The sequence below is a fragment of the Magnolia sinica genome, chromosome 15 (genome assembly GCF_029962835.1).
Source record: "Magnolia sinica isolate HGM2019 chromosome 15, MsV1, whole genome shotgun sequence".
Classification (NCBI taxonomy): domain Eukaryota; kingdom Viridiplantae; phylum Streptophyta; class Magnoliopsida; order Magnoliales; family Magnoliaceae; genus Magnolia; species Magnolia sinica.
This window is the reverse complement of record NC_080587.1, coordinates 68,478,738-68,502,990: the sequence shown is the minus strand read 5'-3', so window position 1 is coordinate 68,502,990 and position 24,253 is coordinate 68,478,738. Positions and strand designations below refer to the sequence as shown.

The window sequence follows — 24,253 nt, the reverse complement described above, 5'->3', positions numbered from 1 at the left end:
GGAGATGGCTGGATTTTGGGTTGCTCGGACATCCCAAGCTTGCTACAATGGAGGAAAAAAATAAAGAAGAAAGAGGGAGGGAGAGAGAGATAAGAGAGAGAGAGAGAAAAAAGTTATTGTTTGCCATAATGATGTAAGGCCATCATAAATGCTTAGGTAAGGGGAGGTGTTGACTTTTGAAAAACTGAGACGAAATGATTACATACAACATGACCCCATGATGGCTTAGAAAATTGTACCATTACAATAGGTGGGTCCCGCAAAGTGCAATTTATAGCCATTATAATGCGCAGGCCACAGCTTCTGATCTAAGCATCACATTGACGCACGAGACGCGGTATTGGAATTGCGTCGACAATGCGGTCATGACGGTACAAGTTTCGAGTCGAACCGACTCAGATATACTGGACACGACTGAAGATCGCGTGTAAATACCGATAACAGATCGTGGGTCACCGGAATTCGATCGGAAGGACCACGGAAGCCTATGAAACGATACAGGCAAGGATACGGGTCTTATAGTTCTCACCACCTAATAAAAAAATTTCATCATCGAAATTTACTATCACGCAGGACAAAGCGAGGGAAGAGGAAGTATTGACATAAACATATACAAGGCATAATTAATCCATAAACAAATGGAGATAGCGTCCTCTAATCTCAGCCTTGCGCTCCCAAGACGTCTCCTTAATAGAATGGTGAATATACTAATCCTCGAATCTCGGATCATAAACGATCGAAACAGAAATATTATGCAGCTTCATAATCTCAACGGTAAGGAGTTATATCAGAAAATATCTAAGTTATTCGAATTCAGGAATCTAGCCATTCTAAGTTCTCAACAGTCATAGAATGAAGGGTGGTTATTAGTAGACATGAAATGTTATCTCCATGTATTCCCAAGTTATGCTCTAATACCAACTTCTGTCACGCCCCAAACCTGAAAATCGAATTCACAGGAATCCCGATCGCCGAATCGGGTGTCGACAGTCTCCATAGTACCCCATTCTCGGCTCCCAGCGTCCATACGCCAAATTTCAATCCTGTGATCCTACAAGGAGGATTATTTTTTTCAATGTATGTTTAACTCATAATAAGCATAACCACAAGTTTACCCAAATCACAAAGGCAAGATCATCATCACATATCCACTAATATAAACATTTGAATACAATGCTGAAAGGGAAATACATATGTCAAAATCAAACCTCCAGAAGTCAACTACATGCTCCAAGCTCCACGCTGCTGCAACCTAACATCACCTGCACGCATCTATCGTGTATAAGATTATAGAAAGCTTAGAGGGTGGTGTAAGTGTGTGAATAAGGTAAGTGCCAAGTATTCAATACAATACCATAATCATACAATACCGAAAATACTGGTAATCTATAAATCATATAATATCGAAGTAAGCAGAAATACTGACAAGATTATGAGTTATCAGAGTAAGCAGGAATACTGACAAGTCCATGGGTCATACAATATCAGAATACGCAACACAGATCAGCTAGGCAAATAAGTCATAAAGAGCTAAATATCAGATCTCGAGGGTATAATGCAATATGTAAATCCTATTAGGTCCATCTAGGCCATATAAGTATAAAAAACATAACTACCCAAAATGACATGTCTGCGGATGCAATTTGCGATACGAATACAATGACCAAGCAGAAGTGTGAGGTCGGGATGATAGTACATAGTATCGCAGACTATGGGGTCTATCATAAGGGATTTCTATCCAAACTAGTCACATACCTAAATTTAGATAGTCAGACTCAATGTGGTAAACTCCTGATCTTAGGTTAGTCGCGCGCCCAATCGAAATCCTGGCCATACGAAGGTACACGTAACAAATAATTGCACACCACCAGCCCGAGTGGATAGTGAATGAATGAATGAATGAATGGGTTTGCAATTCCTGCTCAATAAATCCACATATCAGTACGGTTCCTCTCTGGGATCATCACCGGGGTCTATTACACTCTACGCCAGTTTGTCGCCCCTACCTAAGCGCACAAGTGGGTAAGTGGAAGAGACCTCACTATCCACCAGCTAATATCGAGCCCGGCTCATCGATAGCAGACCCATTCCTCAAGCTGGTCAAACTCAACTTAGACATTGCTCCTTCACTCAGGCAGGTAAAGTCACACCCCCTCCCAACTGACTACGACACAGTGAGAGACGCGGCCTACTGGTATACGACCCTCATGCGCTCATATATATCCACTCGTTCTCGATGTTGGGGCATCCTCTGGTACCAAGAGGGTTTAGGGATTTTCACCTAGGGCCATCTATGGTAGCCCGATGCTAGAACAGATTTTTGGTGTCCCATCTGGCCATCCACGATATGCCTATGGAGGCTACGGCCCTGATGTCGCTAGGGCGTACAATAATCACAATACAAGATGCATCAGTCATACAATCCAGTCACGCATCCAACCTGCGTATAACGCGCGCTCATGTGGGGTAACTCTGCCTATCAGGGAGTCCCATAAACAATCGACACTATGGCATATGAAATGGTCAATCATATCTCATAACAAACATGTAATTGATGCGTATGGGCATGTATCATGATACTATGCTATCACATACTCATAATCAGTATCAATAACTGGCATAAGCAATTGGCTTCGTCAATGTGGACCTTTAACCAACATTGCCCCCAAGGAATGACCCACATAGAGCCAAACATATAATGGGCCTATGACCTCACACAAAGGCCTAATATACAACACAATGGGCCTTACTCAAGGGCCACAAATATACAACAGGTGGGCCCTACTCATGGGCCTCAAATACATGACATGTGGGCCCTACACATGGGTCTCGAATACATCAAATGGTTCATGCATCTTAGGCCTAATACATAAGGGTGGTATATTCTACTCTTTATGATGGGGCTAATATAGAAAGACAGTTGTGGTAGGCTTTGATCTTATACATCAATCCTCTGCCTGACCAGGGTAGAAAGATCATTGTATCCCTTTCTATTCCTGGTAGATCCTGGTCTTCTGCTCGGTCAAAGTAGTGAGTCCATTGGTAGTCACCCAGGATTGAGAATTGGGTCAAGCCGCGAATGCTTCGCTGGTGTATACTTCCGTAATTCCATAGTTCGATCAATCTAAATGTTTAGCCATTATTGGAAAGTTTAAATCTCCTATTTATAAGGTTGTCCTTTAGGTCTTGGTTTACGAAAGTCCTCGTTTTAATTTTTATATCCAAATTGGGGGTTAATAAATCTCTCGATATACCTATGGTCAAAGATCATCCTAAAAAGTTTCTAAATGCATAAAATTTTATATGAATTACCATTTCAATCTTAGGGCTAGTGGCTTATGAGCAAACTATGCTTCAGTTTCATAAATTTCAAGGATGAAGGAATTGTCGAAAGCTTTAAGGTATTCTGGTAGTTTGAAGTGCTAATAACATTAATAAGGACGTAGTAAGGCAATCATACATACAAACATTCACAAGGCGACAAGAAAATTTCAAGGCAATCCATACATTCATATTGGATTCAGAATGCCATTACTATGGCCAGGTACATCATACAACATGGATTACATAGTTTTCTAGACATTTCAAACATAAGGGAAAAAAAACAACCTAGTCAAGCAAACGTCCTAACTATCCTTCAACACAAGCAGGTAAACCTAATCGACTTAAAGCAAACTACTAATTATCGAAAGGGTTATGCTACTACTCTTCTGGGTCGGGCAAAGATGAGGGTACTTCTTCCCCTTTACTGCAGCAGATCAAGGCCTTTATGGCCCAGTACATCTTCTTGTTCCATTTCTCCTGGTTCGCTTGGTTTCTTGCTTGGTTTTCCTTGATCTCTGTTACATCTGACTTGAGCGCATCCAAGCACTCACGTATGTCTGGGATGGTAAGTGGCTCCTTGCCAACTTCTTCGTTCTTGTCAGCTCTTTCCGTATCTTCAGCTTCATCCTCATCCTCCTCACTTCCGGCGCTATCCTCTTCTTCTTTGACAAGATCCCCATATTGATCGATGTGGGCCTATCACTACTTGGGGCCTATTTTCATCTTGTTTAACACCTCATCACCCAACAGCTGTGTCGGCACAAGGTTCTCGTCTGATCCGCCCACACCATACTGTTGAGCCAACTGATAAGCCAAGCGACTGAACGGAAGGCATACACTTTTCCTCGTCGCTCTAGCGGCCCGCACAATCTGGTGAAGTACTACACTAGGGAGGCACACATCCACTCCCTGACCCATCTGATATAAAAACTCCACCATATAGCAGGAGCACTCGGAGGGATTCCTAAGCCTCGGGTACACATTATGGGTGCAATTGCGGTGAAGCACTCGGTACTCTGGGCTAAGGTTGGCCGAGCTCAGACTGACCTCTTGCTTCGCCCGCTTCCACTGGGCAACGTGTCCACACAAAAAGCGGGTCCGCTCCTTACGGGCTCGACTCGTATCCAAATCCTTCTCGTCGATCTGCACCTCCCTTAATGGCACTCCTAGAACGCCGGCAATGACCTCCACCCTAATTGGGAACCTCTTGCCTCCCACTACCAGATCAAAGCCCAGTGACTTAAATTGAGAGTTTCTAATCTGCACGTAGAAAGCCCTGGCTTGACCTTCATCTGCCTGGGAGTCTTCATAGAATATTGGACCCCATCCCTTATCCATGAGTCAGCCGAGTATGGCGATATCATCAAACAAATGCTCCTCCACGGAGGCTTCGAAGGCGACGCGGCGCACTAGGAAATTTCCCTTATCTTCAACAGATGGTCGGGACGCCTGAATTGCGAGAGCCCTTTGAGAGTTGTTTTTGCTCCTAGATCGGACTTCCGCAATTTTCTTCCCCTTTGGATCGGCCTTTTGCTTGCTTAGTCCCGGCTCAGCGGGAGCTGATCTTTTCTTCCCCATGAGTGATAGGATCACCGGGATGGATAAGATGGAGACCAAGGTTGCAAGAAATGCCATTACTCTTCAAAAAGGGAAATGGGTCTTTGGATTGGGATTGGAAATGGAGGTTGGGAATGAGGTTTTGAAGAAGTAGGGTTTGGGGATGGATGTTGGAAATGTATATTTTGAAATGGGTTTTGGGAGTTTTGAAAGTAATGGGGTGGGATGAATGAAGGGAAGGTTTTGTGAATGGGCCTTGAGAATGGGTATAGGAGTGGATATTTGGAAATGATGGGTTGAAAAATGAAATGTGGAAATGGGTTTAAGGTGGTGTTGAGTAAGATGAAGTTGAAGATGAGTTGAAGATATGAGATTTGAGATGGGTTTATGAGAATGGAGTTGGAGAATGGAAGTTGAGAAATGGGGATGAGATAGGTTAGAAGAAATGGGTTTAGGGAATGATGTTGGAGAATGGTGGGTTGGACATGAAGAAGAAGAAGAAGAAAAGTTTAAGAATGTGTCCTAGGAATAGGTTTCTTGGAGGTGGATTTGAGAACTTAGAGTGGGAGAGGGCTTTCTAGGGAATTTAAAAGCAATGGAGTGTGGGGTAGGGGAAGAAATGAGGGATTTAGGTGCTTAAAATGCAAGAGAAGGGGCCCCACACGTGTGTGCATTGAAGGAGGTGAGAGGTGGCTCGTTTTGGGTCAGGGCGTGGCGACGCCGGCCCACTGGGTGCTCAGGCGTGGGGAACGCCTGCTCGGCATGGGCACACCGGGCCACTAGGACGGTGGGCGTGGGGACGCCCGCTCGGGCGTGGCGACGTGGGGCTGCTGGTATGGTGGGTGTGGCGACGCGGGGCTGCTGGACTGGTAGGTATGGGGATGCCCGGTGGGCGTGGGCACGCGGGGCTGCGGGACTAGTGGGCGTGGGCACACCGGGGTCCTGCTTGGGACTCCTTGTTTTTTGATTTCCTGGGCGCCGGTAAGGCTCTCGGGAAGGTATTATATATGATTTTGGGGTAGAAGAGGCTGATCTACGCAATGGGTTTGGGGGTTTGGTAAGATTCCTCCTAGTTAGAGGTCGAAATTTGATTTTTTCTATATCCCTCTTATTTCCCATAAAATTTCCTTTGCCCCCACTTAATCATCCCGAAAGGGGTCGGAACTATTTCGTTCAGCCCGATAGTTGTCTTGTTAGACTTTGACAATGGCTTCTCCTGTCCAATTTCTCAGTCCGCAGCTCGATCTTCCCAATGGGTTGAGGTCCTGTAAGACTCTCGGACCTATTTCATAACATCCATGCTCTCCCTTACTTGGAAATCCTAATTCATAGGAAGTCTTACCGTCCACCTAAGATTACCGGTTCAGGGTCTGGGATGGATCCTAACGTCCTAAATCTCTATTGCATTTTCTAATACGTATCATCTCAAGTCAACGGACACGTAGTGAGTTCATGACCCATGGCCCAATTAATTCCAAACCATGATCTGATACCAACTTGTAACACCCTGAAAACTGTGGGTCGTGCATAGGCTCGACTCCCGAGTTCCAGGACATCACTTATATCTGATTTTTATTAGTTTGCGTTTAATTGGGTTTAATTGCGCAGCCTGAAATTTCTTGGAACATGAAGCACAACCATACAAGTCTACTGAATTGAAAGAGATCTAGTATATATACAGGTCTAAAAATATAAATGGATTGCATAAGGCATTGCCCAATAAAAATCATAAAAAGAATAATATGTCCAAAAAGAATAGAGCTGAGCTCACTGCTCAGCAATCCAAGTCCCGCCTTTCAAGCCGATGGAGAGCCATTCATCAACTGAAAGTAGGATAGCTCATGCCACCAAGATCCTCATACTCCTCGTCACCTGTAACTATGGGAGAGTCTAATTGGTGTTTTAAAACACCATCCCAGAGTGGGAGTGAGTGATCAACTCAGTGGGTGCTATTAGTCTTAAGTTATAACAGGCATCAATTATATCACGAACTTAATGAAAAGCAGTCAATCATAAACACCTAATAATCTTATTAATGCGAATGCATGATGGATGATATGATGCATGCCCTCGCCACAACGCTCCCTTGAGTGACTCCATCTAACGATCATGTATGACCAACACTCCCTCAGAGCGACCTCGACTGTCGAGTCACCACCGTAACTAGTGCGATACAATGTGAACGTGTTAGCCGAGTTCTTAGTTAAGTCCATTCATCCAGTAGATTGGGGAATCTAATACACCCCACGTATCAATGCCCTGAGCTGGTTGCGAGGCCAAGGCCCCCCAACGTGTGAGGCCGAGACCCCGCAGTCCTTGATCCCGTCGGGTTCCCCATCCTCGACTTCAAGCACATGGAGAGTGTCGAGAGAAAGGGATCGCTCACGATCACTATGGGGAGGCGCGTCGCCCCATCATAGGCCAACAGCTCGGACACAATATCCCATTCCACCATGCCTAGCTCACGAGGTGGTGGACCAGTTTCAATTTGATTATCGATAGGCTATAATGGTTGTCAGGTGTTCCAGGTTCCATACATATATGAGCAAACAAGGTTAACAAACAAGGTTGGTCAGTACATAGGTTAGACCACACGAGTCAGACAAGCACGTGACAGACGACATCTGGTTCAAGCGACCCATATAGTCTAACTACTATCTCCCGCACGTCCTCGCCCAAATCCATGAGTTTAACCTCAGGATAGTCCTACCAGCAGGACCACCTTCACTTCCTCATATTCCTGACCAACTCAAAGGTTTGGATGGTGATCCATAACATGCCAACTATCAATATATCAACTAGCATAAACAATATCATGTTCTCATTTTTCTCAACATACAACTCCAATTTCTTCTAGCAAGCAAAGCTAACAATATCACGAACAAGGTGTGTGTGTGTGGTGTGGGTTGGTGAGGAAGTTAAGCACTCCCTACATCCCTTAGAACCAAAATTCACAAGAAGCAATGAACCATACATGTTATAGGGCACCTCATATGAGGAATTAAGCAAGACATAAACTTGTAGTCATCCATGCCAACTTAATCATGTAAGAAGCACGATCAACATCATATGAGAACTAAACAAAACATTCAATTCTATGCAATCCCCAAACGAACATTCAAATCCTAGGTTTTCTCTAGATCCTCCAAATGCATCATCCAAGCAAGCAAAATCATTAAGCTCATACTAAAATTGGTGCTAGGCCACCTAAGGGTAATAGTCCACACCTTCGGATCGTTGTAGGCATGGGAAAACGACCTAGGAGCGTGGATTTTAGGGCCGAACTGCTGGAATCCCTAAAGCACACATTTGTATGTTAGAATCCTATGCAAATCCTTTCTCAACTCAAGGGTTTCAAGAAAATAGATGAGGGCTTTTACCTAGACGATCAACAAAAATAACAGGCGATCGTGGTGGAGGGTTTCTTCTTGTAGGAGAGGTAGGGAGTTATAAGATTGGGTTCCCTTAGGCCCACCTCGATCTACAGTTCACCCTTGCTCTCACCTTCACTCTCTTTCTTTACTCTCCCTAGCTCTCTCTCTTCTCTCTTTACTTTCTCCCTCTTACTCTCTTTCTCCCCTTCGAAAATGAAAAATCGTATGGGAAGAGGGGTGCCCCAAATGAGGTCCTTTTATAATGCCAAATTTGGTGCTAATGGCCCAAAGTGTTGGGTTTTTACTATACTAACCCTATGCGAGAATTTTTCTAGCCTCTAGGGCTCACTATAGGGTGTAGGAGTCGATACCCACCATTGGATTGTTGGCCTTAGTGATGATCTATGTATGGATATAATCGGCCCGCCATTTGAATGCGCCGATCAACAGATATGATTAGAAGTCTATTCAACAGTTACCGATAGTCGATCGGGGCTGTGGCTATACGAATATGAGCAGGGAAATATCCTTACTCCACGTGTGAAGTTTGGTCGCAAACCGACGGTCTGAAATCCTCAACTTTGCATATGAGTGGACGACCCAATTCACTTAAGTCTCAGCTTCTTCCTTTAGAGTATTTGCACTTCTCATGCACTTGTCTTTTGGCTCAAGTTGAGCGGTTCTGGACAGTACATGAGTCCGACTCCCATGATGGACGTCAAGCCCAGTAAGACGGACATTTTTCTATAGTTTTGGAACTAGTGGCCCACCAATGAGCGGTCTAGAGCTTGTTCAGAAAATCGGGGTATTTCTGCAATGAATTAGATATTGAGATTTCTTGTGGGCAATGATTTAGGTTTGAATTAACTATGTTCATAGTGTGGCCTATTTATAATTAGTGAAAGTGGAGCTTTGGTCATGATTATTCTAAACCATCGGTTTTAAGTTAAAGGAGTAATGGGGTTGATTTGGTTTATTACCCAAGATCCGAGCCTTATCTGACTCGGCTTCGGTTAGATCTTCAATTTAGTCATGATTGTCTTAATTAGTTAGCGATGGGTCGGTTAAATTTGGGTCTTATGTGAGTAAATCATGGGGCTACACCTGATGTTCAAGTGATTGGGCGGATTCTTTGGCTTCCTACGGTTGATTAATCGGACTTGTGCGGTTCCTTACTAGTACCACCCCTGTATAAACTAACATTGAGTGCTAATGGTCATTAAGTGATATTATAAGTTAATTAATAAAAAAATTTCAAGGATTTTTGGAAATCCAAAACAGTGAAAATCCAAGATGTTACATTCTTCCTTCGACTACTTTTCTTTATCTTCCACAGAGGGTGATAGACCTCGTCTTCCATCATGAGTTTTATCTATTGCAAGGGTCGGACACTCTGTTCAGGCCGTTTTCCGCCTCGGGAGAGTTCACCGTCATGACGGCTTGGGAGAAATGCAAATCGCCCCTTTTGCGAAGAAGCTGGGCGAGAGCTATTTGGCATGGCAAGCTTCCACCGAGGATCTCCTTGTTTGCTTGGAGAGTGTTAATGAAAGCAACGGCTATTGATGAAGCTGTGCAAGCTTGAGGTATATCTCTGGCGTCTAAGTGTGTGTGTTGTAAGGGAGATATCGCCTAAGGCCATTCCTCCGAATCGATTTCCCATCTCTTTCTTAACAGTCAGATTGCTGTAGTGGTTTGGAATTTTTTTGGCAACCTCTTTGGCATACATGTACTCCACATGACGTCTGTTGAATCTAGGTTGGCCCAATGGTGGGGGGTTGCCGAGTCTAGCGTAACTCGCTCAGTTTTGCACAAGGTGGCGCCCTGCATCATCATGTGGAGTATATGGAAGTGCAGGAATGCAGCTTTGTTTGACAATAAGGCTGCGTCGATAGCGAATGTAATTGCTAGGAGCAATTGGTGGCTTACGGTTTTGGAAAATGGGATAACGCATAGAAATGGGGAGGATTGTCGTCGGCTATCAGGAAATGGGTCTGCCTTCCCAATCCGGAGCAGGGGGAGGTCTTATGGTGATCAGACTGACGGGCGTTGGTTCACCTCTCCCAATCCCCTTATGGTGGTTAGATAGGTTAAACCCCTGGCTGGTTGGGTTAAGCTTAATGTGGACGGGTCAGCATTGGGGAACCCGGGCAACTCGGGTGGAGGTGGGATATGTAGGGACGACAGAGGGAAGTTTCTATTTGCTTTCACTTCGGCCTATGGGATTGGTACGAATGTCAGTGCGGAGCTAAAGGTTGTCCATGATGGGATGGAGAAATGTCTAGCGTATGGCTTACTCAGGGTGGAAGTTGAGTCAGATTCTCAACTCGTGGTTAACTTCCTTAACTAGTCCCTCAGCTCTGGTTGGAAATGGGGGTATTGGCTTGCTAGGATCACCCTTCTTAGGAGCAAGGGGCAGTTCCTTTTTCACCACATCTTTTGGGAAGGCAACGAGGTGGCGGACGCGATGGATAGGATTGGCAGTAGCGAGCAACTGTCCATGGAGAGAAGCAATCACGCGGACCTCCCAGACCGGGTTACGGGTCTCCTGTTTCTTGACAAGGTGGGCTTAGGCTCGATTCGGAATAGAGCGAGGGAGGCTACGATCTAATGGCCCCTCCCTTGGCGCATTCGTTTGATTTCCTTCCCTTTTCGGTTTTTAGCACAGTTTTCTAGGTTCAGGATAGGCCACCCCGCGGGTCTTTTATTCCTACGGGTGGCCCGAATGTATCTCGATCTTTTGGATATATGAATACAGATGATGTTTAAAAAATAATAATAATAACAACTCCAGCAAGCCCCATTTCTAGCTCTGCAGAACTGGGAAAGAAGAGGGAGTCGTTAAACAAAAACTGGGGCTAGACGGAGCCCCGCCAAACAAACCAATTGGCCCCAACCAACTCCATGAAAGTCCTTTCACTGATGACACAAGACCAGCCACCCAAAAGATCAACTTCCAGGACAACCATATACCAAGCAGTCCATCCCTCAAACTACTCAGCCCTGCAGCCTACCCCTTCAAATAGCCCCTGCAAATAGTCCCTGCTAGGCAACCCCCACTATAGCTTTTGGCGACGTGTGCGACTGCCAGCATTTTATATATATATATATATATATATATATATATATATATATATATATATATATATATATATATATATATATATATTCGGGCAGCAGTGGAGTCTGTGAAAAAAAAAAACCAGAGGAATTCATTTTAGTTTCCAAGGCTGACTTATAAACAAATAAGAAACAAGTATAGATAACCATTACACGTGTGCCTCACTTCTGCACGTGAGTGCAATTAGCATTCCTCATCATATCTCACCGTCCCATAGCTCCTCCAGTGTTTTGTATGGACCAACATCCGAGACGAACAACACGCAGGGAAATCCTTTTCGCTGTGGAATCTGATCAATCATGTGCAGCTCTTCCTTGCTCAGTGACCAATCCAAGATTTGAAGGTTCTCTGTCAACCGCTGCTTGTTGAAGCTCTTAACTAGCATGCTCACACCTTGCTCGTGTACCCACCTCAAGGAAACCTACACATTCGTCCAAACAGGTGGCTTTGTTAAGATCCCTAGTGCCATCTTAGCATAATTGTGAGAGATCGGGACCATTCATCGGGTGGCCACACACATGCACAAGCCAATGTTTTGAAAATCTGAACTCAGTCCCTATCTGGTCCAGTTTTTTTTTTTTTTGTAGGAAGAGTTCTTTTATTAATAAGAGAGAAGGGAAACTGTACAACCGCTCTATATTCCGGCGGACCCACATCAAAACACTGGGCCCGCCTATCATATACACAAACTAGGACCCTTAGTTTATCTGGTGCAGTTCAATTTGAACCATTTTAATTAAGGGTTTGAAAACAATAGGGCCCACCTGATGAATGGCATGTCTACCGCACAATTGTGCAGATGAGTGGGATTCTAGTCCTACCAAGGCAAGAAGCCTTAGCATTGCAATTGCATTTGGGTCCTTGGACGTATTTCAATGATCTATACCATTTATATCACGAGATTTATCTTGGATGGTGGATAGTACCCAATATAAAATCTCTAGAATATATATATTTCAACCATCGATCAGTCTTTGAATATAGACTTTTTCTCCTTTGAATATAGACCTTTTTAACGTCTAAATAATAAAATAGTTGAAATTTCACGGTGAATTTTAGAGGTGGGGTTCAGGTCTACTAGAATACATCCAAATGTATTGCAATAAGGTACGTCGACCTTTAGCCTTTTTAGAGGTGGAACCTTTTTGTCGGACCAGCTTGATAGGTTGTAAAGCTCACAGGATTAATGAAAATTCAGTGGCATGAGCCCACCTTTTGGGAAATTTTTTTTTTTTTAAAAAAAAGGTACGTCGGCCTTTAGCCTTTAAATCTGGACTCACATTTCCATGATCCAGACTCCACACCTTTGTTTTTTTTTCTTAAATAGAAACTTCTATATTGAAAAATAAAGGCTGTACAGAGAACACACGAAGGAAATGACTTCGGACAGGACAAAGGACAAAAACAGCCAAAAGCCTGCCTATCACATACTCCTGGAAAGGGGAATATGCTGGGAATCGTTGGGTTTATAAAGCCAAACGGTGACAAGTGCAGCTCGGCGTACAAAGTAAAAATAAAATATACTATATTATGTTTTTCACCGAAGATTGCTACTGCTGTAAAGACGACACTTTGTTTTTTTTCCTAATCCTGTTGCTACAGGATTACACACAACAATTTATAGGATTAGCTGGTGTTTACAAAAGACATTACTGCCCCTATCAGTTTTTCCTAATAATAAATGGCATTGGGCAGCCCAACAGTTTTCTAGAGAAATCAACAGACTCCATGGATCTACTGGAGGAATCTGGAAAATGACAGGAAGGATGGATCTGCCGGATGAATCTGGAAAATGACAGGGAGGATGGATCTAGAAAATACCAGGGAGAATGAATCTGTTGATGAATCTGGATTGGTTTGGTTTGGACTTTCCAATAATCAGAAGGGAGCAAGCGGGCTGTGAAGCCCCTCTCGAATGCAATCTAGACCTACCCGGGCCAGCATGAGGGACCCCGGATAGTGTCCGGAAGATCTTGGGCAAGGAGATATGATGGTCCACACCTTGTATGGGATATAGAACGATAAGACAATCTTAACTATTTAATCATTTGACCATTTCCTTGAATATGGACAGTCTTAAAATAAGAAAAAATGAAGGGTTAATATTTCTATATGAGAATTATTTTCAGGATACACCATCTAAGGTATGGGTCATTAGAAAAGACCCTGATCCAAAAACCATGATGTTGGGATGTAACCTAGCGAAGCTCATTAAGAAATACTGGCGGGTACATCCACGGGGAGAGAGGTAGTAGTCTGAAAGATGTAAGATAGAGCCAGGAGTGTGAGAGGTGTGTGGTTTGGTACCTTGGCACTTTTGAATTGTTTGTGTGGCATAGATTAGCCCAATCAAACCATTCAAGATCATGTCGGAATTACATTAGGCATATATATATATATATACACACACACACAATGTAGTCAAACGTGGTTGGGCAGTTGTAAGAATTGGAAATTCCCCAAATCTTGGTTCTTTTGCAAAACCCCTTTACATATGCTTTAAATAAACAAAACATTACCTTATTCAAAAACTAACTACAGGTTTATAAATGTTCAAAGCTAATCCATTATATATTATATTATAGGTTTGCTTCAATACATCCTGATGTATTGCAATACACTGAGTCGGGACTAGCCTTTGAATCTTCTTACAACCCTTAGATTGTTTAGCTCTTTTTCTTAGACCATAAAACGGTCACATGTGTTGTTGTCAGAGATGTCTTTAATCTGACACGAGGGTTCGATGACATCGAAGCCGGTCGATACCATCATAGTTTTGGTTGTTCTTTGATGTCATCGAAGGTTTACGCAGATTCGTTTGTGACTCAGATTCTGCGAATTTTATTTCTGATTTTGCTTAGGTTTCTTCCTAAACCTATATATAGGCATGTATACAGGACTAGGAGCTATTCTAAGTATTTCTAAAAGGGTTTGAAGGGGTGGAAAGAATGTGAGGTTTGAGGATTGCTCAAGCCGAGTAAGTCCTTCATCTTTGTAATTTATGCTTTCATAATGGAATTTTATGTCGCTTTGTACCGTAGTTTTTTCCTGCAAGGGTTTTCCACGTTAAATCACTATGTTTTTTTTGTGTTTGCTTGGTGCTCTTAGATTGTTATCCTAAATATAGATTTGTGTGATTCCGTAGATTAAATCCCAACAAGTGGTATCAGAGAAATCATTGGGGCACAGATCTGAATCTGAAGGAATAGCAATAATGGGTAACGTCAAGTTTGATATTGAGAAGTACTCAGACAAAAATAATTTTGAGTTATGAAAGGTTTAAATAATTAGCCTATTAACCAAGTAGGATGAGATTAAGGTTCTTGAGGTGCAGAAATCTATCATGAAAGATAAAAAATGAAAAAACATTGACAGTAATGCTTTATCATCTATCCGTTTATGTCTCATGGATGAGGTTCTCTATAATGTTTTGAGGGAGAAAACTATGTCTAGTTTGTGAGCGAAATTAGAGAACATCTATGCTAAGAAGTCCTCTAAAAATCACCTACACTTGAAGCTATAGTGTTATACCTTCACGATGGTAAAGGGTGGAGATCTAGAAGCCCACATCAACAACTTTAATAAATTGATGTGTAAATTGCTTGATATGAAGGAAGTGGTCAAAGATGAGGAACAAGCATGTATATTGTTGAATTCTCTTCCTGTATCGTATGAGTCATTCCAAGACACAATGTACACCGTAAACAAAACCGTAAGTATAAACACTGTTATCTGAGCCCTTTAAGGGAAGGCTATAAAAAAGGTAAACGGCGACATGGGGACATATTCCGATGCACTAATTATGAGGAACAGGAATTCTGAGAAAGGTACAAGATCTTCAAGGTCAAGACCTAAGTCCATGGGCAAATGTAAATGTAAGTTAAAATACTGAAATTGTGGGATAGAAGGACACATGAAGAAAGATTGTATAAATCCTAAATATTTTTTTTTTAATAAAAGGTAGAAAGATCCACCAGATTGTATTGATTGCAGAACTAGGCTATACATCCTTTCGGGCGGGCCCCGACAAAAAAGAACTGGGCCACACCTATCATATAAAATAGGCCAAAAACATTAGCAAAAAAACCGAAATAGACGAGGAAAGCCTAGGGGGTTTTGAGGGAACCTAGCCCCACATTATCTAAGAAGACCAAACCACGGATAGACGGCGGGAGCGTAGCGACGAGGGATAAGTAGGAAGAGCCTTGGTAATCACTCCTAAGATTCGCTAACCATCTGCTGGAGGGTTGCCCTCTCTGAGCACATGCCGGAAAATCAGCTACCCCTTCTTCATGCCAGTGATCCTCGAGCTCCAGTTTCTCCAAATCCAAGATGGGTTGGAAGAGTGGTTGAGAATGTACACTACCAACCTAGAGTCAGACTCTACAATTATACTTGACAGGCCCTGTGAAACACAGTGAACCAGCCCATCCTAAACTGCTCTGAATTCAGCTAGATTGTTAGAGCCAACGCCGTACCCCACTTCATAAGCAAAAAGAAAAGACCCATTCTCAGATCCGTAGATCCCCCCGCCATCTGAAGGGCCTGGATTGCCCCTAGAGGACCCATCGGTATTGAGCTTTACCCATCTAGGAGGAGGACGGGCCCACCTAACTAGGGAGACCGAGGAATGAGGGTGGTCGTGGTGAGGAATCCTCAGACCATGCAGAGTCAGAACCGCGCGACTAATTTGAAGGAGAGGGAATATGCATGATCTTCCCAATCTGTTGCAGCCACCGTAATATTCAGGCTATAGTTGCTGATGGAGACATACCTTTCCCCTCAAATCTAGCATTGTTCCTAGCAATCCAGATCTCCCACATCACCAAGCTTGGGACAAGGTTGCGAAGGGAAGAAAGGCACCCACCTGAAGAAGTAGAGAGCCACCATTGGTTCATTTTATCTTCAATTAAAAGAGCTCGAAGAGAAGGGATGCCAAATATACTCCCAAAGTGAGCCCAGATGTGATCAACGAATGTGCTATGAAGAAAGAGGTGAACTATCGATTCCACTTGCTGCCGATGATCAGGGATGAACTCACAACACACACACTTAGAGGCCAAAGGAATCCCTTTGCCCTGGATTCTCGCATCAAGAGGGATGGCTCCATGAAATAGCCGCCAGATGAAAACAGAGATTTTTGGAGGCAGTTTGTTGTGCCAAATTCTACCCAACCATGACCATTGAGGCCTGACCGATCTGCACAAAGCCCATGTCGATTTGAAGGTGAAGCTGCCAGATGGGTCAAGAGGCCAGAAGCATCTGTCCATATCTTCAGAGGTAGAAAAACCACCCTAGAAAATGGCATTTACCACTTCCTGAGGGAGGAATGCAAAAACAGAGGATGGATGGAGTGAGCCGGAGGCACCAATGAAGTCCCTCACTTGCAAGTGTAGGATAGTGCGCGGAATAGGCTGGATGGCAAGCCTGGATAGAGCCCCTAGGCCAATCCAGTTTGACTCCCATAGATTAATGTTCTCGCGGCCCACTAACCTTTGGGTCTTCTCGTCGAAGATATGGAAGGAGGCCTTGATTTTCTTCCACGGCAGGGAGGGGGCAGTTGCCACACCAACTGTAGTTCCTGAAGCAATGTTGCTGCCATATTTCACCTTCATTAAAGAGACCCATGGAGAATCGCTGAACCCATACTTGAAAACTCAGGCAAGCTTCATTCTGAATGCCTCCATCACCTCGTTAAGGGAACGAATTCCTAGCCCACCTTCATTCAAGGGCTTGGAGATTTTTTTCCAGCTGAGCCAATGGAGCTTTTTAGTACCCTCTGCCCAACCCCAGAAAAAGCCAGCGAATTTCATTTCAAGAGCCATAATCAGATTTTGAGGGACCCGTGTAGCTGTTAGCACGTGGATAGGAATGTTGCTAGGGACGTGCCTGATGAGGGTGGCTCGGCCACCTTGAGATAGGTGCCTAGACTTCCACCCACTGATACGATTGAGAACCTTGTCGAGCAGGAATTGGAAGTCAGATGCCTTTACTCTAAAAATCTTAAATCTAAGAGAAGAATCTGAGGCTTCGTATAGAGAGGCCGATGCGGCCATGTTAGATGGATTGAGTGGATGTAATGGTGATGTCTTGTCCGTGTCTACGATCAAACGCCCATACAATGATCGTAGGGGCAATTAGATTCTAGACACAAGGGCATCTTTTCACATGACTCCTCATCGGAGTTGGTTCGCCAGTTACAGCGAGTGCAATGGTAGACAGGTATTCATGAGCAATGACATTGCTTATAATGTTGCGGCTGTTAGAATGGTGCACATCAAGATGTTTGATGGGGTGGAGCATACCTTAACTAATATTGGGTATGTTCCTTAACTATTGATGGTGCTCTTAAAATATCTAAGGGGGCACGTGTTATCATGAAAGCACAACGGCTCGGCAATCTTTACAGGTTGATTGGGAGCACTTTAAAAGGTGGAGTTGTAGTGGCTGTAGCGGATTCCACCTCTATGCATGTGTGGCATGCTGGCCATGGTCATATGAGCGGGCAGGGCATGAAGGCTGAGACGTGTGGACAGATATACAAATCAGGTAGAGCATCCACCTGTGAAAAGAATTACACAACATAATCGCAGGATATCGACGAGGTACATGGACGACTCCAACATCACATATGCTCTCATTAAAGACGAGGGAGATCTATCTACTATTCAAATGGCTCTAGGTGCGCCTGGTGCTGAGAAGTGGAAGATCACTATAGGAGATGTGATGGACTCGCTGTACCAGATCGACATATGGGAGCTAGTGGAGCTTCCAGTGGGCCGAAAAGTGATTGGATGTAAGTGGATCTTCAAGGGGATTCAGCATAGATACAGAGCAAAGCTGGTAGCGAAGGATCATGCTCAGAGAGAAAGAATCGACTTCTCAGAGATATTCGCAACAACGGTATAGCAGGTGTCTATTAGATCTGTATCGGTACTAGTTGCCCAATGTGATCTTGAGCTAGAACTAAAGGATATGGAGATAGCACTTTTGTATGGAAAATTGGAAGTGTTGTTCTACATAAAGCAACCAGATCAGTTCGAAGTTAAAGGGACAGAGAACAAATGTTTGCAAGAGGTCGTTGTACGACCTGTTGCCTATGCAATGGTATAAAATTTGATTCCTTCATAGTGAGTCAAGAATTGTATGTTGATGATGTGTAAATCGTCAATCATGACATGTCTGAAATCAACGTACTAAAGACTCGATTAAGTGGGACATTCAAGATGAAGGATCGGAGGGTTGCAAAGATGGTTCTCGACATTGATATTCATAGAGACTAGAAGAGGAGTAGGCTTTGGTTATCTCAAGTAGAATACCCTGAGTAAGTATTGATAAAATATGTGATGGATCAGGCAAAGCCGGTGAGCGTTCCCTACGTGACTCTCTTCAAGTTTTCCTTAGGTCATGTCCTAAAACAGATGAGGAAAAGTAAGATATGTCTCATGGGCCTTATTCGAATGCGGTTGACAGTACATGCCATGGTCTATATTAGATCGGTTATTTCACATGCTATCAATGTTGTGAGCAAATACCCAGCTAGCAACATTGGGATGCGGTGAGATGGTTACGTCGATGCATTTGAGGTAGAAGGTATTACTTTTGAGAAGACAGGAGCAAAAAAGGTAGGACATGTGGATTCAGATCCAGGAGACATGCTCGCCAAGGTTGTTCTTACAAAGGAGTTCAAGTTCTGTACAACTTCTTTGAGTTTGGCGATGGTATAAAAGAAGGACAGAGTGTGCACAAGAAGCGTCGATGAAGCTATGATGCGATGTAGAGATAAGAAGAGATGACAAGGAGCTACATATTTAAAGATTGAAGACATGGTGGAGATTGTTGTTATGAGAAATGTCTTTAATCTGACATGAGGGTTCGATAACATCGAAGCCAGTTCGATAACATCAAGTATTTTCGAGATTTTCACCCCTGGTCACTGGACAGTTTTAGTTGTTCTTCGATGTCATCGAATGACCTTTGATGACATCGAAGGTTTACGCAGATTTGTTTGCCAAAATGTAGATTCTACGAATTTTGTTTCCGATTTTGCTTAGGTTTCTTTCTAAACCTATATATAGGCATGTATACAGAACTAGGAGCTATTTTAAGGGGTTCTAAATATTTCTAAAAAGGTTCTAGGGCTTCAAGGGGTGGAAAGAATGTGAGGTTTGACGATTGCTTAGGCCGGGTAAGTCCTCTATCTTTATAATTTGTGCTTTCATAGTGGAATTTTCTGTCGCTTTATGTCGTGGTTTTTTCCCGCAAAGGTTTTCCACGTTAAATCACTGTGTTCTTTTATGTTTGCTTGGCACTCTTGGATTGCTATCATAGATCTAGATTTGTATGATTCCGCATATCTAATCCCAACAAGTACATAAATTAACCTTTTGTATGACCAATGCACCCAATTTTATTTTATTTTTTATTTTTTCCTTTTCCTTTTTTTTTTTTTTTGGAAATCATCCATCCAGGGGTAGCCCTATCAAATAAACGGTTTGTGCCATTAAGAAAAGCTAAAATCTAATGGCTAGAGTCCTCGAATATCTTATTTCAATACATGGAGATGTATAAGAGCAGAGATAAGAGATCAGATGGAACACCTGAGCAACAGTCTTTCCTCTGGCCTGGGCAATATCTTTCAGTATATGACAGTCCATGACTTCTCCAGTGCCCCACGGGGTCCCTTTGCCACCCAACGGAGAGTACGCACTCACATGTATACCTTTCGTGGCACAAAACTCCCGCAGCTTCTTTTGTTGCCAGAGCGGGTGCATCTCCACCTTGCAAAATACAACTTGTCATCGTCATCATGTGCATTATTTGTGGACGAAAAGAGGTAGATATGGTTTGTGTAGGTAAGTGTCATGCGAAGATGATCGCTGACGCTCCTCTAGCTCCAAATTGTACCAACGGTTCAAAGGAGATCAAATTTACAGGAACACCATAATAAAGTATTTATCATATCCGCACCGTTCATCCATTTTTCGAGATCATTTTAGTGTATGAGCCAAAAAAATAAATCATATACAAATCTCAAATAGACCGCACCACAAATAGCACAGGGATAATGATTTTCACTGTTAAAACATTGGTAGGCAGGGCCTACCATAACTTTTATTTTCCATCCAATATGTTCATAAGGTCACAAAGACCTGGATGAATAGGACAATCAATATATATATATATATATATATATATATATATATATATATATATATATCCAAAATTTTTGTGTACCCCCGGAAGGGTTTCAATGGTAGAAGTTCAATCCCCCGCTGCCTTTTGCACTGTGGTCCACTTGATATTTAGATCTGTCTTATTTTTCAGTTCAAACCTTAAGACAAGCTCACCAAATGGATGGACGGTTGATATAACACATACCTCATGATGGGACCCACATAACTTGTTGACGTCAATACACTGGCAATATTTGTCGTGACACCAGCCAATCCGCTTCCAAAGATGTAGGCTTCTTGCAGCCACACATGTGAAAGCATGCCAAGCAAGTGTTTACACGTGTTGAAGTAATTACCTTCATCAGGTGTGCCCCATGTTAGATGTGAGACCTAAAATCAAGCTGATCCACTCTCAACTGGACCAAAATGTATGGAAAAATGTACCGTTAAAAGGAGCTGATAATATATGGCCCATACTCAATGACTTATGCAACCTTCCTTACCAGCCTAATATTTTTGCCTAGGGCACATTCACCATGGGCATTGATTTGAGACTCCGAGTTCCTTGTGAATTGTATGAGTCTGCTCAGGTTCGGGTTGCAACCAATATCGTTCAACACCATGAGTCATCTAGACAATTCAAACCCCGACTCGGACAACTTGGCCAATTCACCTGATTTGGGCAACTCGAGATGGAATGGTTTGGCCCACCAAAGTGCAGGGGTTAGTTTCTGTTCTCTTTCAAGCTTCGGTTGTACAAACAAACAGACACTTAACCAGGGGCATTAGCATTTCAGGGGAGCCGGGGATGTTGATAGATCCCACCTGAGCACTTTGATTGGGACTATCACTATTTTTTCATTTTTTTTCTAGTCTCCCCAGCCACCGAGTGGTCTTTTAACTATGACCATGAGGGAATTTAGATAAATAGACCAAATCTTGCACAATTAAATTAACTGCACCAACATCATAGTTCAAAAACCAAAAAGCATAACTTGACTCCAGACTGAGTTGGGATGGGTCAATTCAAAGAATAGCTCGTTTCATTATACTTGACTCGATTTAAAGATTACCATCTCATGCTTCAAAGAATAGCTCGGACAACTTGGACAGTCATTTAAAGCTTTCATATTTTTATTTACATGGTGGCCCACATGATGGTTATGGCAGCCATGTTTCAGGGGTATCCAATGTTCTTGGTGGTAAAGCAACTATTTCAGCTACATGTTCAGCCCAAAATGAATATGATAGGTGGCCCCAGATTTCCTTTTTCTTTTCCGGTGGCAGCTCCAAATGTCAATGTCCAAAGTTTTTATCCTCAAGTAATGGAGATTAATAAGTTTTTGAAAGGGAAAAAAAAGGCCTATTTTGTGAGATTAAATAAACTGATCGATGAGCTACTATTTTCCCCAAAAGAAAAAGAAAATTTATAGAGGGATGAGTCAGGGAATTTTAAGAACTATGATCAACCTGTGCAAGGGGTCAGTGCTCAGAGAAGCTCAATGGCTCAACTGCAAGTTGGCAACACATGACATTATCACTAAAAAAAAAAAAACCTGGCCCACCTGATTAACGGCAGGAGGAATCTCTGCTGTGGACAATAATTGGGTCAGCTTCTTGCAGGAGAAGTTACTGACCCCAATGGACCTTGTGAGGCCCACCCTCTGACACTCCTCCATGGCTGCCCATGTAGACTTGAAATCCATGAGGACAATATCCTCCTTGTCCAATTGCATCACATTCACCCCTGGCTTTAAGCTCACCGGAAAATGAATGAGGTAGAGATCAAGATACTCCAATCCCAGATTCCTACACAAACGATAATTATGAAATGGTTAGTAATATGGATTGATGGACTTGCATGAGTCGGATGTGACTCGTCCGAGTCAACTCGGACTCGGTCAGAGTCAGTGGACCTGATCCTATTTCACACCCCGAGTCATATATATGAATCCTCAGTCATATCAGTCCGATTCACCACGACTTGGGGGAGTCACTACTCGACTCGATACCACATGATAATGTTGGTATTACCAGACAAGTGTTTCAAATAGAGAAGGCCCTTCTGTTCCACCATATCAAGATCCAAACCGTTCATCTAGTGTTCAAAACATGGACAGCTTGTATTGCAAAACCCCTCTAATTATATATCTTGATCAAATGTATGGACTGATGGAGAGGATATCTGACCGCTAAGATTTTTACCATGTGACCCATCTATGGTAAGACGACACTCGAGATGAATGGGTCATGATGGCCTTGTGGTGGGGCGGAAAGGGCAGTAGATCCTATTACTTTCACGTTACTTGAGTGTCTTTTCGAGGGCCGGCCGGACGCGGTCACTGTAGCCGTCGTTGCACGACAGCTTAGAGGTGATGAAGAGCTCGTCTCGTGAATTGATGAGCCCAAGCAGTAGGGCTTCTGCGATGGCGTCGCCGAGCGGCTGCTCCGACTGGTAGATAGCAGCCGTGTCGAAGTGCCTGTAGCCAATCTCAATGGCGTAGATGATCGCCGATCTCATGGTTTCGCACCCGAAGGGGTAAACCGCCGTGCCCATGCCTATGAGGGGCATGGTTCGGCAGCCTGCGCTGAGGCTCACATCTGGAATGCCTGCCATCTTTCTATGGTCCCTCCAGTTTTCTGAGCCACATTGCACTACTCATCATGTCTTTATATAAGGGGAATGACAAATCTTCGACCGAGGACATGCTTGGTATCCTCGAGTCTTGAGTCGATATAATGGGGCTCTATGATGGGAGGTGATTGAAAGCTACTGTAGTGAAATGGCAAAATAGCATTGGTGGATACCAATCCACTGTTTCCTTCCAATAAATGTGGATACCAATGGGCTGTTTCCTTCCAATAAATGTCTTTCTCATGAATACTCTTCCAACGGAGATCCGTTAGCGGGATTTTCCGTTTAGGCCGTGGACATAATTGGCCACGCACGGGTAATTGTTTATCTTAAGTAAAAAAGGAAGCGGATTTCCAGCCAAAGTCCTGCATTAGGAACCCAGGTGGGGCCTACTGTGATGTTTGTGAGAAATCTTACCTGTACATCCATTTTTTGAGTTCAATTCAAGATATGAAGCCAAAAATGAACTGCTTTCAAAGCTCAAGTGGGCCATAAATGTAATAATTGAATTTCCACAGATCAAGTTCAAATATTCGTGGGCCACAGAAGTTTTGAGTCATGCTAACATTTGTGATTTCAGTTCTTCCCAATAGGAATGAAGTTATTAACGGTATGGATGGCTTGTAAACTTCACTGTTGAACCCAGATAGATTTTAACGGTAGGAACTTCTCTAACCACATTTTCCTCTAGTACAACCTACTTGAGCTTTGGATATGGTTCATTTTTGGCATCATGTCCTGAAATGAACTCAAAAAATGGATGAAAGGGGAGAATTTCTCACAAACATCACAGTGAGCCCCCACCCGGGATCCCAGTGCAGGAACTTTCTACGAAAGGCTTTGGCAGGAAATCTACCTTCAGAAAAAACGTATGCGAAGTGTACCGGTATGTGGCCAAGGGAAGCGGATTGCAAGGGGGGGGGGGAGGGGTCAGTGTGATTTATGTATTTTATCCAGTCTGTCCATCCATTTTATAAGATACTTGTAGGGCGTTAGCTCAAACCCTAAGCATATAAATGGCTAAAATCGGCCACACCAAAGCAAACAGTGTGAATTGAATTTATACCAA

General features: G+C 43.2%; 1 protein-coding gene across 2 annotated transcripts; it reads right to left on the bottom strand.

Moving 5' to 3' along the window:
- Positions 1-11,529: 11,529 nt before the first annotated feature.
- On the bottom strand, positions 11,530-23,221 carry LOC131227696 (non-functional NADPH-dependent codeinone reductase 2-like). 2 transcript variants are annotated; one of them, XM_058223492.1, is made up of 4 exons: positions 22,856-23,214; positions 22,115-22,358; positions 19,974-20,153; positions 11,530-11,794 (listed from the first exon to the last, which is right to left on the bottom strand). In XM_058223492.1, exons 1-4 carry the CDS (start codon positions 23,164-23,166, stop codon positions 11,570-11,572), a joined length of 960 nt encoding a protein of 319 aa, XP_058079475.1. In that variant the 5' UTR covers positions 23,167-23,214; the 3' UTR covers positions 11,530-11,569. The 2 variants fall into 2 exon arrangements, with proteins under 2 accessions (XP_058079475.1, XP_058079476.1); XM_058223493.1 differs by lacking the exon at positions 19,974-20,153 and having other exon boundaries at positions 22,856-23,221.
- Between the last annotated feature and the right edge of the window lie 1,032 nt (positions 23,222-24,253).